This window comes from Coturnix japonica, chromosome 4 (genome assembly GCF_001577835.2).
Source record: "Coturnix japonica isolate 7356 chromosome 4, Coturnix japonica 2.1, whole genome shotgun sequence".
In the NCBI taxonomy this organism is placed as follows: Eukaryota; Metazoa; Chordata; class Aves; order Galliformes; family Phasianidae; genus Coturnix; species Coturnix japonica.
Genome location: NC_029519.1, coordinates 58,268,462 through 58,282,964, shown reverse-complemented (window position 1 = coordinate 58,282,964; position 14,503 = coordinate 58,268,462). Strand labels below are relative to the sequence as shown.

Sequence of the window (14,503 nt, the reverse complement as noted above, 5' to 3'; positions counted from 1 at the left end):
GCAGAGCAGTGTGGGAAATAGATCTGCCCTTGTGGTTATACTGTTCTATATTTAAAGTTATGATTTAAATTATTACATCCATAGCTGCAGTTGTATGCGTAACCAAGATTTGTGTTGCTGTAGCAACATGAAGAGACAACTGTGCTGAATTTCACAGATCTTTGAAGTAGGAGGTCTCTTAATCCAAAATGGGATTGAGAATTCCCATCGGTGTTTGAAGAGCTTAGATAAGAGGAGCCCTCATTAAGAGACTGAAATATTTCATATCTGACACTCAGGCTGAATTGAGTAAGTTCCTGCTGATCATCAGAGAGTTAGATAAAATAGACATCTGCAAGAGAGAAAAGTAAAGGAAAGCCTGTGGCTCAAATTAATCAAGAGCAATTGATTTGAAGAGAAATAGGAGGGATGCAGGATTCGATGATTAGTGTGGAAATCACAGGATGCTTCTGAGAGGCCACTGACAAAAAGTTTGTAACATGTTCTGGATATTGTGACTGGCCTGGATATAGAGGCAGTCATGGGAAGAACTGAGCGTGAGCCAGTTGAAGACTTCACAGTGTTATGTGTCAGTTTAAAATAGTGGTGGTGAAATAACATGTAAGGTAGACAGAGGATGATGTGAAAATCTTTGGTTTAAATGGAACTTGAAGTGAATGATAGAGTTTTTGGACTGAACACTGCCTACTGCATTTCAACGTTAGGGAACCCTTTGTATCTGAGGGAAAACAACTGTTTTGACAATTAGCCAAATCACTTCCAATCTACCCCCCCAAAAAAAAAACCAAACCAACCAACCAAACAAAAATCCTAGGAAAAGAAAATTTCAGCTTTTTAAAATGAATGTTGTAAGCTGGGATTATTAATTTTCTGTGTTTTCATTTCAAGGTCACATAGTTAAATGCATTTATCACTTTAGCACTGATAGAACAAGTCCAAGCAGCATGACTTTCCTTACCCTTGAAAAGTCAATTGCTTAAACGGTTTCAAAATATTAATGGGAAAGAAAGAAAGTAGATTCCCTTGGACTCAGAAAACTTTTAGAGAGATGTGTAGCTATAAAAATAAATGGTATGTTAGTACAGTTATTTCTAAACCTTGTGAAGCTGTCATTTTTTAGTACTTTTATTATTATTTTGCTTTTATTTGTTTTAATAAAGAAAAACAAACCATCTCTGTAGGAAAGAGTGAAAGAACCTGTTACTTTCTGTCATTTTTGCTCATATGCCACAGTTCCATGCGATGGGCTTACAATTCATTTCCCCACAAGATCAACAAGAACTAGACTGCAGCTTCCATCTATTACTTTCACTTCATAGATCATACAAGACAAGTGCCTGTTGTAGTCTTGCAGGTAAACACAGATGAAGCAGGAGGCACTGGCAGAGGAGCAATTCCTACTCTTCATTCGTTATCCAAACAGTCTGTTGGAGTCCCATGTTTCTAGAGCTGTTTCCCTGTGTTGGGGACTTCCCACAATCACTGAGCAACTGGCTGTCAGTTCACAGTATCCTTCATACTCTTGCACCTAGTCTCTGCAAGTGCTCTTTGGTAGCTGTATGAGCTACCACACAAGAAAATACAGAACTTAGAGTGAGGAAAGCATGCCCAATGATCACCACCTTCTGCTCTTTTCTAGCTCATTGGATAACTTACAGGTAACCTGAGTAGAGCAGATGCTGAAGCAGTGGGATTTCTGGAAATCTTACATTTTCATTACCTCCTTTGCAAAACAGATGTTCCCATCATCCTGAAAGTCACAATATAGGATTTGGATGAACTGAACAATTTCTACCATTTATGTGCCACAGGGGCTTTGTCTGATGTTTTTAAGGCAAAAAGGTTGAAATGATTGTTTTTGTTTACAAAGAAAAACTGAGGTACTGTCACTGGCTTGCAAAGTTAGGTAATTCTAAGTTTTATGTCTTCAGTGACATTAAATTTGTCTAATACCAGTACAGCTGTAGGCCAAGTCTGTCTCCACAGGTTTCTTGCCTTCTGAAAACAGTGAAATGCAGAGGTTTGTTGCTAGGGTGTTTCCCTGCTGTGCTGCAAAGTGAAGCCTCATGCAGTTAAGGGCTTTGACTGGAAAGTCAAACTGGCAAGTCTGATTTCATCATGTGACTTAAATGTCTGCAAAATATATGTAATAACAGGAATGAAAATTGCAATAAAATGGTAAATGAAATAATTTGCATTTTGGTAGACTACTGCTATTCTAAGATTACTGACAAGTTGTTATCTTGATAGTGTTTATGAAATGTATACAAAAATAATAACCTCTAATACAGTGCTGTGATACTCTCTCACGTGTCCAGTATAGAAGACTCAGTAGCAGTCTCAGTGAATGAGAAAGTTAAGGCAAAAATGTAATGGGCTTGTGATTCTGTAGAAAACAAAGCTGAATTTCAGCCTACATTGAGATTAAATAAAGTTTCACGAAATATGTAGTAGAATATTGCATCTATAGGGAACTTCTTGCCATTTTCTATGTCAAGTCCAGGTTGGCTTTCGTGTTTAGCATATTGAAATTAAGCTTCAGTTCAGGCAGCTATTTCTGTAGTTGTCATGAACTGAAATTTCCATAGCATTTGGAAATCACTATGAATTGTTGAAAACATTCTCCACTGCTTTTTTTTTTTTTTTTTTTCTTTTTAGGAACTGCAAAGGCTGAGCAAACAGCTTCAAGTAGAAAGATAAAAACACTTGTAAACACTGAACCACATAGTAACCAAACATGAAATACAAACTATAGCAAGAAGCATACAAAATGACAAAAGGAGATAAATAATTGATAGTCTTGGGAATTTCTGTGTATAAATAGAGGATTTCTGGGCAATTGAAGAAGACAATAAAGTACATTTCAAGGTAGAGAAGAAAGATAACTGCAAACATGAAACATGATCTGTTTTATTTAAGAGTCAAATAAGAAAAAAAGGAGTGAGCTTCAGATTTTAAGAAGTAATTACTTGAAATTCCTCCAATTACCCCATCCCATTTGACAGCATAACTTGAAATCCAAGAAAAACTCTGAGTTACTTCTGGCACATGAGGTATCATTTCAAGTCTGTATTTCCAATAGTATCTGCTTTTCTTTTCAGTCTGTAATGGTTTTATTCTCCTCAGGGTAACACTGTAGTTTTGGCTACTGGGAATTTGCTATTCTGTCACTGATTTTTTTCAAGTATATTTATATATACATATATAAAAACACACACATACATGTATGTATTTCACTAGTAAAACCTCAGCTAATGCATCATAAAAGAAAACTGTGGATCAGGCCAGAAAAATGAAAACAGAAGTTGTAAAGACATTGAGCATAAATGTTTCGAAGAGAGCTATTAAATAGGCAGTATATAGAGAGTTAGTACATAGGTACAGTCCAAATAGACCACTGGGACAATTTGGCCTGACATAGCAGAGAACATAAAGCTGGCGAGGTGGATAAGATCTTTTACACTACTCTTGTAAGCGTTCACATACACTTAATGTAAAGCGCATAAATACTTCCTTTGTGCTCACTGGAGTTAATTCCCATTTACTAAATTAAGAAGATAGTGTTTGTTGGAGTGTGATTTTGGATGAAATGAAGATGGTTAAGCAAGAGTAGAGAAATCCTGATTTATTTATTTTTTTCCCCTGCAAATCTCAGCCATCTCATTACTGTCTATGGACTTTAGTTTCAGGGTCCAGGCTATTTTTAAAAAAGACCATAATAAGAGCTTGCCTGTCTACATGCTGAAGAGTCTTTTCTTAACTTCCTGGTTCTCTGCTCCTGCCGAGTACATGCACTGTTTCAGCAGCAGATAAGCTTTTACTGCACAGGTCAAATTTCTGAGGAATGTGCTTATTGCTGAACAGTACATGCAGTTACATAATGCTCCTGAAGGAAGATGATAAATTCAAACGTTTTTATTGACATTTATGAAAAGAACCATCCTTCGATTAAAAAGTGTTTTATAAATATGATGGCTATTAGATGTTTGTAATGATTTTATAGAAACAAGCTTACAAGTTCAGGAATTATACATGTCTATAAAATAGAGCCTACAGCAGTTCATGTTTCACTGTATATAATCTTCATTATATTTTCAGGATGGAACATGAGGCTACCCAGCTAGAAAAGCAGCACGTGCATAGCGTGTATGAAAATACAGCTGCCTACTTTAATGATCTGCAGAGCAAAGCGTGGCCTCGTGTGAGAAACTTTCTGTTGGAGCAAAAGCCTGGCAGTCTCGTTGCTGACATAGGTAAGCCATTCCCTGGGACAGCATGAAATATTGTCCATAAACTTTCGTAGTTTATGTATTAATCACACATATTTCCTGGAGAAAAACCTTTATTTATTTAGAGATTGTTTTAAAATTGTTTTAAAACCATATTAGATGTCATGTGCCTACATGTTTAGTTTATGTCTTGATTCTCTATTGCACTTGCAGATATTGTAAGGTTTACCAGGTCCTTAGGTTTGACTTGTGTTTGTGTTATAAATTCAGTCCTATACACAGCATCATCGCAAACTAGTTGCACCCTTGCATCATTGGATTTTCATCATTTCTTAGGCTGGTAAAATGCATTTACGCAGCACAGCGTAGTAATTGTACAAACTAAATTCTGTATCTGCCTGATCCTGTCAGAGAAAAATATCTGAAGATTTTGTCTACCATAATTAAAAGATAGTGTACAGTTCTATGATGTCAAGCAGTCCTCAAAAAAAGCTAGGCTTGTATTATTTTTGATATATATCTTTTATACATCTGCACCATTTTCACTAATAATCTCAGGAAATATGCTATAGCATCCACTCATTTGACAGTTGGCTTAACATGGTATTTCTCAGCCAAAAATTTTTGTAACATCAATAAAGGTCATCGAAACCTTTGCTGAAGTTCTTTGAGGCTTTATCAGCAAATGTCATGACTATGGCTGAAACGTTAAGATCACCCTGTTACAGTATCAGCTGAAATAATTTAAATGTAAGTGAAGCATCTGGACAGAAAGCAAATGCTTACAGCTGCCAATAGAAGTATTCCCATCAAGGCACACAGGGTACCTCCTCTTTAGGTATTTAATAAGACCTACAGGAATCTGACAGCAGTGTTTATTTTTAGCAGACATTTTGAGAGGAGGGCTGCACAGTTGCATCAACATGTTCAAAATAAGATGTTCAATTGATATATATATTTTTTCTGTTTAATACCAACTTTTATTAAAATATTTTTATTTGCCACGAGGCATGATAACAGCAACAGAATGAAATATCATTTTGTATAATTGCCTTATTATTGTTCATTCATCAGAATAAATGGCAATAGCGTGGCTGTAGTTAACAGCTTCATGAAGGAATCCACCCTCCTGATGACTCATTTAAAAGTGAATCTCCTGCAAATGTAGATTTTTAGAGTACTGGCAGTGTTATCACTCTATGGCTTCATTCCAGAGCAGACCATGTACTTCAGAAAACACTGTGATTAAAAAGCACTCCACTAAAAAACACGCATGTAGCAACTGAATCTTCTAAATGAATACACATTTGACTTAATGTGTTCCTTCTACCAAAATGCTTGATTTTGCTATTTTTTCAGTACGGAAATGTTGTGCTCTTCTCCAGCAGTTTCTGTGCTGTCTCTCCAGATAATGGTGCACATTAACATCAATGACAGCAGCAGTGCTGCAAGAAGCAGTGACGTTTCTAAAGATAACTCCAGGCCTTTAAATTGAATTACCAGTACAGAGACAGGTCTCTTTGCCAAGCTGCTACCCTGTTGCTTGGCTGTCAACTTCCAGAAATTATTTTTCACTACTGACCTGTAACTACAGTGAATGTTTTCTAATCTAATTTTGAAAAGTGCTTGTTATGCATGTAGTAGTGGTGGACACTCTGAAAAAATTCAACTTAGTATAGCACAGTCTTTTAGTAGACATACTTTTATGTGGAACATGTTCTGGAACTGTTCATTACATTCACATGTGTTACAGTGCAACAGAACAAAGGCAGAAAGAGAACATGCCCTCAGCGTGGCAAGAATTGTTAGGGATCAATGATTGTTAAGTCTCTATCTCAAGTCAAAATGTTCCTCCCTGCCTTGTGCCAGTTAGAGATATGGTTTGGGATTTCTTGCAGATAAATCCTTTCCTCTGCCATAGAGTCAGAGAACCTTCTGGCTGAGTCTGGGCCAAAGAGTTCTTCCTTCTCCTGGGCTCCCTCTAGATATGCTGGAGTGGGGTATTTAGCAGAGACAAGGGAAGTATTTGGCAGAGAGATTTAATGTAGGTCACTAAAAAGACATTGCTGTAAGATTATGCAGTAGTGGCTGCAGAGGACCACTCATTCCTCCTCCCACCTGCATGTAGCTTTCTTCCCCAGTAAACTGCATGTAGCCTAGTCTTGAACAAGGTTATGTAATGAGTATTTTTACTGGTGATAGTTGTACTGTTACATACTTAATGGTGTGAACAAATAATTTCAAACAGCCCAAATGAATCATGCAGAAGTTAGGCTAGTAGAAGCAAACACACATTTTCAGGAAACCTTAGAACTTGAAAGGAAAACTCACCTCACTCCCTGTTATTTTCACTGGTTTGGGAGGAACAGACAGTGTTGATAATATACAGCTTTTGATCTAGTAAGGAGTATTCTTTTCTTTAGGCTGTGGAACCGGAAAGTACCTCAGTGTCAACAGTCAGGTGTACAACCTTGGCTGTGATTACTGTGGACCACTGGTAGAAATCGCAAGGAAGAGAGGTGAAGAAGTTCTGGTTTGTGACAACCTTAACCTTCCCTTCAGGGACCAGTGCTTCAATGCAGTCATTTCCATCGGAGGTAAGATAACATACACACATTCTGTCTCACTGCAAATACATATTTCTATTGTTCATTTTCTTTCTGGGTGTCTTTGCTTCAGTTAAATTTGTTTTCAAAAAGTTCCCTAGGAATCACAGCACATATCACTGAAATTAATATAATAAAAGTTAAAAAACAATTATGTCTGTTACAAAAATGTGCTGTAGACCAGGGAAATGTGTGGATCATTTTTTATTTTTTTTAAAATATGTGGTCTTGATGACTCTGTGAAGAAAAGATTTCTTTCCAGTACGGACTTTAAACAAGTAAAAATTAATATAGAATCATAGAATGAATCATAGAACGGCTTGAATTGGAAGAATCTTTGAGGTCATCTGGTTCCAAACTCCTGCTATGAACAGGGATGCTTCCCTCTCGACCAGGCTGCTCAAATCTCCAGCTTTCCTTTAGGTCTCCTTCAGGTACTGGAAGGAAACATATAAATGTGGCCTCTTGTAGTTTAAACACATTACATGGTCAAGATACACGTTTATTTCTTCCTTCAGAGACTGACAAATACATTGAAATGGAAAGAAAACTCATTAGAAAGCAAGAACTTGAAACTTATGTATTAGGAAAACAAATTTCTCTTTGAATAGACACAAAATCAAAATTCAGAACTATTAAATGCCCGTTGTCTGAGTAAAGAAGCTTAACATCTTCTTTCCTCTGATTTCTCTTTTTGAAAATATTGCTCATAATTTGAGAAACAAAACCTGGAAAAGGGTGGATGAAGTGGAATACTCAGTTACAGTTGAGGTTTTAAACTCAGTGCTGGCTTGAGCTTCTTTCAGGCTGTTTCACTGCATGAGCAAAAATATAAAATTGGAAAATTATTATTGATAGCAATCAACAGTACATGGTCAATGACTGAAAGATGTTTTAAAATATATATTATTTGTAAGCACGACATTTTGACCAATATGTGACTGATATGTATATTTATTTGCCTTTGTATTAACTGTATAGTTGTCAGGTCTATCCGAATATCAGTTCTTGAGGCATAATTTCAATGCTATCAGATCATCTGACTTTATAGGATAGCCAACCTATTAAATATTTATACCAATTAAAGGCCTGACAAGATTAAAAGTTCATGTGATATTTTTGTACTTTCAACAGTAATGGATTTTAATTCCTCCTGAACAGGGACATGATACGTCTGTGTCCATCTAATTCTAAATAAAGTGGTTTTTATCCCATTCCAGATAATGGCAAGTATTTATGTGCAGAATCAAATACTCTTCTTGGCTTTGCTGGTACACTCCTCTTTATAGGATTTCTATTTCTGTAGAAGAACCAGAATGATTATGTAATTCTAACCACAAAGAATATTTAATGTGTTGAATGAATTGCTTAGATAGAGCTTGCTGATTAGCCCTTTATTCTTTATTCTGGCGAATGAAGCTCACATACTTATGCTGTCAGTTTGATACCATTTTACAGGAGGTTCAGTGGTGATGTATAACCTATCTCCATTATGAGAGAAAATATCAGTTTCTTTCTCCCCATCTTATTAAATAGTGTCTTTTAGTTTTGTTTTGTTTTTTGTTTGTTTTTTTCCAGTTAGGAGGAGCTGGAAAAAAGCAAAACATTGACCATATAGAAAACTCTGCTCAGAGTTTTCTGTCAGATGCTTCTGAGGGCCTAGTTCATATTGACTGCCAAGAGAGTTTTCATTGGTCTATGGTTATACGTTCATTTTCACCTTGGCAATGTAATCATCATTAAGAATGAAATCTGAGCTATCTGGTCACATCTTTCATAACTGCAATGTTGAAATAATCTTCCTACAACAATTGGCTACTGTCAAGCAGCACACATAATCTAATTTTTTTGAAGGTATGAAGATGACTTCAGCTGAGAACATATATATTCTGGTACATGAGTAGACTGAATATTTATGTGAAGTAGCTTCTTACAGGCCCATCTGAACAGAATTGTGAAATCAGTCCGTATGTCGTTGATTTGAATCACATCTCACAATCCAATGATATAAAGAACAACCTCAACAGTATGACCGATCTCAGTTCAAGTTAATGTTTTTGAGCGTTTAGAGAGCAAACAGCTGATAGCTATTCTCCAACTATTAAAATTGTTCCTTTAGGTGAGCCAGAATCTATAAACAATAAAGAAATCTTGAAACACAGCTTCATTTTATTGTTACAATGAAATCTGGAAATTATCCTGGAAATAAAATTCAACCATAGTGATCAATAATTTTATTTTGACAAAGGATTTTTTTTTTTTTTCAATACCTTTAGTAGGAGGGAAAATAGAGGCCGAGACACTACTCATCTTGCTTCCTACAAATAAACTTTCTGTAAAGGAAATGCTTTTCTACAGAATTAGCACAATGGAAAATATTTCTGTTTAATTTTTCTGACTAGCTTTCCTGAAATCACACTGACATGAAAAACTTTTCAGCAATATTATTTTTTGCTATATTTGTTACATGATAAAAAGAATTTACGTTACCTGTTAAAATAAATCTCAAGTGTGTTCCAAACTCCAACGTCAAACTTAATATTACCTAACTCAACCAAAGACCATGCATTTTTGTGATAGCCAGTCATACTGTTTTCTTTCATGGGTAATGCAGAGAAACAGAAACTCTGGCTTATGTGCCTGACTTACCTCAGAACTCTGTTTTGTGATCAGATGAATGTCCTACTTTGGGATTTGCCTGTTTTTATCCATTGAATGTGAACATAAAAGAGGTAAACTTGTGCTGCAGTATCAGTAAATTCTGCAACATTGCTGACTTGCAGTGGGTAATGACTGTGATATGGCAACTAAAATGATTAAACACATAGAACAAGTTGAATAAAAAAATGCTCTGCTCTTACTCATATTCAATATATAATGTCTTTCCTTTTTCATAGTGATCCATCATTTCTCAACTAAACAAAGAAGAATCAAAGCAATAAAGGAAATGGCGAGAGTACTGATGCCTGGAGGCCAGATGATGGTTTATGTTTGGGCTATGGAACAAAAGAATCGTCGCTTTGAGAAACAAGATGTATTTGTTCCCTGGAACAAGGCCTTGTGCTCACGGCATTTTTCAGAATCGAATCAATCTGGAGATAAGGGAGAGTTTGTGCATGCAGTAAAAAGCCAGGATATATACCCTGCAGAGGTACTGAGCTCTGATTACAGCTACCAAACCAATCTGCAACCAGAAAATGATTCAAAACATCCCCACAGTACGGACCATTGCTTATCCAGAGCCTGCTGCATGAAAATTTCTGAAGAAGAAAATAGGTTTTACAGCGCTCTCGGAAGATCTTTCCGCTCATGGTTTTTCTCCAAATCCCTCGATGAATCAGCCCTCAGAAAGCAATCGGAAAAGCTGAAGCCTCTGAAGAACGAAGGAGAATGGACAAATAGTACTGTGCCCATTCAGCAGTCACGACACTGCAGTTTGGATTTGGGTCATCACAGGACACTGCTGAAAGAGCAGTGTTTAGATGATGATGATGTGTTTGTAGAAAGCTCACCCATCAAAAAACTGCCATGGTCACAAGCCATACATGCACTGAAGGATTTGAGTTTAAATGGAGGACACCAAAGTGCAGCTCAGAGCAAGGATGAAGAATCTGCATTTATAAATGGCCCAGTGGAAGACAAGGACCACAGCTGCAGCTGTAATAAAGATGATGCTGTTAAGTCTAATGCCAGCAAGTTTTTCAAAAGAACTTCAACAACTGACTCTACTGACTCTGCTTTGGATTCAGCAGTGTCTGTTGGGGATCAAAGTGATGACACACTGGATACAAAAGCCTTCATGCGTTATTATCATGTTTTTCGGGAAGGGGAGCTGTGCTCATTGATAGAAGAGAATGTGCCTGAGCTTCTGATAGTCTCTTCCTGCTATGACCATGGAAATTGGTGCATTATTGCAGAGAAAAGAGAACAATAGCTGTAAACAGGACAAAACAATGTATTGACTGAGGATTTTAAGCTGCTTCTTGTTCCTGTGGTTGTACAGTGTGGCATGGAATTTGAATCCCTTGTAGTCATGTTCCATTCATTCCTGAGTTTATTACATATGTAAATATCTAATGCAAAGCCTGCATATAGGAATGTAAGTGGCAAACAATATTTATGTTTTGTTAAACTTTTATGAAATTAAAAATGGAGAGTTTTATATTGCTTTTGGCAAACAATTGTGTTTTTAAATATACTTTTCTATTGAAAAATAAAACTTTTTTATAAGACAAGGAAAGGATCAGGACATCTTTTATGAGAAATATCCTTTCAGTTGGACATTCAGGTTTCGTTCTTGAAATGCTTAAAATATATGACATTGTTCCCTATTCTTGAAGTCAGATGAATAGAGACATAGACCCATTTTGCGAAACACTTCAGTGTATGCTGCTTGAGTGCATGCTGCAGAACTGGGAGCAAGCATGGTCCGGTTGCTACTTAGTTTGGAGTAGAGTTGTTAGTGGGCAATACTAAGTACAGAGCAAGCTCAGCATCTTCTGTTGTTTGTGACTGGTATTTCATAACAAATGGCAGGATGAATTTTGAACAGCACTTTGGATTTTTGTTTTGAAAAGAATTCAGTTTGTGCCTCAGTTGTAAGTTAGGTTCTGCATGTTGGCCCTCACTTTAATTTCTGGTGGTGCAGGTTTTCACTGGTTATATGTATATAGAAGTCAGAGGGATTGGCAGGAGTATCAGTACTAGTTAGAGGTTATAAAATATCAAATATTTGAGATGCATATCTCTTTTTTTTTTAAAGCTTGGGTAGCTAAGATAAATAACACTTGGTACGATTAATAAGATCCCAGTGCACATCCAGTCAGCTGTCATATTAACTCTCCTCATTCACTGACATGAGAATATATACTAAACGGCGTGTTAAACAATATAGATGGGAAGAGGACACAAGTCAAATTTTGTATCTAAAATACAACTTTTCCAGTCTATGTTGAGTAAGTAGATGGGTTTTGGATTGGATTTTGACTTGGATGGATTCTGCCTGTAGAAGAATCATCTTTGTCTTCCTCTTAGTTTGGGATCCTTGTACTTTATCTTTCCCAGGTCTCTACCAAGTGCCAGAGGCAAATCCTTACATTCCCTACTGCGTTTTGAAAATAAAAACTATCCACCTGAAACTTCTGAAATATTATTCCTCTGTGTCTGAGCCTTACCTCAGAGCATAGGCAATATTCCCTATGTGACTGGGTCCAGCTGCTCTCTGCGCAGGGGTTGCTCCAACCACATCCTCCATCTCCTGTTTCTGTAGCACATTGCATAGATGCCTGTGATAGTGAATTGCATGGCCCATGAGGGTCGTGAACAGCTTCACACCTCATCTGCAATGTTGTCATGTCTGACCAGTAAGGCTTACCTCATTGCCTGAGAATTTCTGGAGGAGCCTGAGGAGTTAGAACCAAACTCAGTTTATTCCAGACAAATATTTTAGGGAATGTTCAGCACCCCTGGAATTTGGGCCCTGTGTAGGAATGAGGTATGTTATTTATCATCCTATATCCAATCTTGAAAGTTTTTTCCTAAGGTCCAGCATGCTGAAACTTCATTATACATACATTAAAATATTCATTAAAAGTGTGAATCTCTTGAAAACTTTATGACAAATGAATGAATAAATAAAAAAAATCCAGTTTCCCCTGCATTCTCAGTGATGCCTAGTCTACAAGATCTGGTTGCTGTAAGGTTAAAGGCAAATGTGTTGTATTTCTTGCCTGATTTAGAGGCAAAATTGCCACCCTGGTTTTGCCAGTATCAAATCTGCTACTGACCTTAGTACATCTGCTCATAAGTGGTACATGGAGATGTCTTGATTACACAAGAGTACATGCCCTGTTTTTTTACAGTTTAATTTACTGAAATCATTGTTGGTCTGAACTGGCTGAACAAATGCTGCTACTGTGTTAACTGTTACCAACCGTAATCAGAAGGCACAACTGCGATAAAATAGATGCAGTTGAACAGATCTATTTCTGAAAGACTAATACAATTGTAATCTTTGATAAATGGCATTTTGTCCTTTTTTTTTTTTATTTTTATTTTTTAACACATAGAATATTTATACTAGAAGTGCAGAAAAATCTTTTTATTTTTATTTCCCGCTAATGACGACTAATTTACCTTCTTCCAAGCTCATTAAGTAGGAACATTTAAAGCACAGGTGAGGTATGAAAGCTGTAAGTATGCCAGCAGATCTTTTTCTGGCACACATTTATCCTTGAGTGACTTATGTGCGCACTGTGCAGTCATGCTGAATGAAGAGCTGTGTATTCTATACCAGCAGAACTTTTTAAACAAACCGCACTGGTGGATTCTGAAGAGAGATGGTGGCTCTAAGCCTCTAAGCCTGTAACATCCCTGCCATAATGAGCTGCATTCATATGTCTGTGGGGTTCTCTTGGTGTTGACACTGTGTTGAACCCATTGGTCTACCCATTTCCTTGCTCAGCCCTTTGACAGGAGTTGCAGCTATTTTAGTGTTCCATGAAAATGAAGTATGTCAATTATAAAAATATACAGTTTTGTATCTACCCTATGCATTCATCATTTCCTATTTTTTTAGTGTATTAATTCTGGCAGATACCCATGATTTTATCTTCCAACCTGCTGATCACAGCCATGCTTAGGTACTGCTCTGTAATCAATTCTTTGTCTGTACATAGAACCTATTATCTATTACTATTAACTAGTAATTGACAGAAAATAAATCTTACTTCGATAAAATAAGATACCATACAGAACTTCTGTGCTTTAGGATTGGTTAATAAATACATTAGCCACTGGAAACTGTGTATGGGTAAGTTCTTGATCAGTGTTTTTGAAAAGATGCTTAGTGCTATTTGCTCAGTGAGGCCACATAACACAATGCAGAGCAGGTGAGCAGCCTGATTTTATATGAAGCCAGACGTCTGTCTTTACTTTAGACTTCCAAAGTCAACCTCGCCATAAAGGTGCTTATTTGAAGTAGGTAAATAAAGGTGACGAAAAGTAATTTTCAGCCACATCAGTACTATGTGTCATGCTGATGATAGAAAAGGGTGTAGCTGATGGTCCAGAAGGATTATCTGCTACTGAGCTTCATTTCTGAGCCCCTTCTGAGCTGTTTACTGTGCTCCATGACTAAGCACTGTGGCATAAGAAAACATCAAAATATTTCTTTGGATTTATTCACAGTTTTTTTGCACCAATTTAAATCAGAATAGAAAAAAACAATGTAATTAAAATTTTTCAGTTTCCAGGTGGAATTACAGCTATGCTCAATTAAAAGTGTTTTTACAGTTAAAGTGATCATCAATTGTGCTTTTACAATTATACTGATCACTTCTTATTATGCTGATAAATTTATCATAGTAGTGACAAAGGACCTAGAAATAATTAAGCACCATTCAGGTGAGTATATCTGGTAGAACAGATTATGTAGCCTTTTGGATTTTAGTACAGAGCATGTAGCATTTAGATTATGGGGAAGCAGTATAAATACAGATGGGGTATTGGTAACAAATGTAGTTGTAGTTGGATATGGATCGGTCCCTGTGAAAGGAATGAATGACATTTGATGCAGAGTTGAGAGGGGCTAAAGAAAAAGAGCAAAGATAGGAAGAATGCAGAGAATTGAAGGGGAATGGCAAAGGTGAGAGCAGTCATGGCAGAGAA

The 14,503-nt window shown here is 36.7% G+C and overlaps 1 protein-coding gene and 1 long non-coding RNA gene across 5 annotated transcripts in view; one reads left to right on the top strand and one right to left on the bottom strand.

Annotated features, from left to right (window-relative positions):
* TRMT9B (tRNA methyltransferase 9B (putative)) overlaps window positions 1-11,070 on the top strand; it is a 92,256-nt gene extending 81,186 nt beyond the window's left edge. For all 4 annotated transcript variants that reach the window (XM_015862235.2, XM_015862233.2, XM_015862234.2 and 1 more), the window contains 3 exons: window positions 4,099-4,253; window positions 6,653-6,826; window positions 9,733-11,070. In XM_015862235.2, the coding sequence (XP_015717721.1) occupies window positions 4,100-4,253; window positions 6,653-6,826; window positions 9,733-10,769 (1,365 nt within the window). In that variant the 5' untranslated portion in view covers window position 4,099 and the 3' untranslated portion in view covers window positions 10,770-11,070. The remainder of the gene's footprint in view (window positions 1-4,098; window positions 4,254-6,652; window positions 6,827-9,732) is intronic.
* Window positions 11,071-11,583: 513 nt separating this feature from the next.
* LOC116653348 lies at window positions 11,584-12,875 on the bottom strand. The gene is made up of 2 exons (XR_004306967.1): window positions 12,210-12,875; window positions 11,584-12,120 (listed from the first exon to the last, which is right to left on the bottom strand). It is a non-coding gene; the product is annotated as an uncharacterized LOC116653348 (long non-coding RNA).
* Between the last annotated feature and the right edge of the window lie 1,628 nt (window positions 12,876-14,503).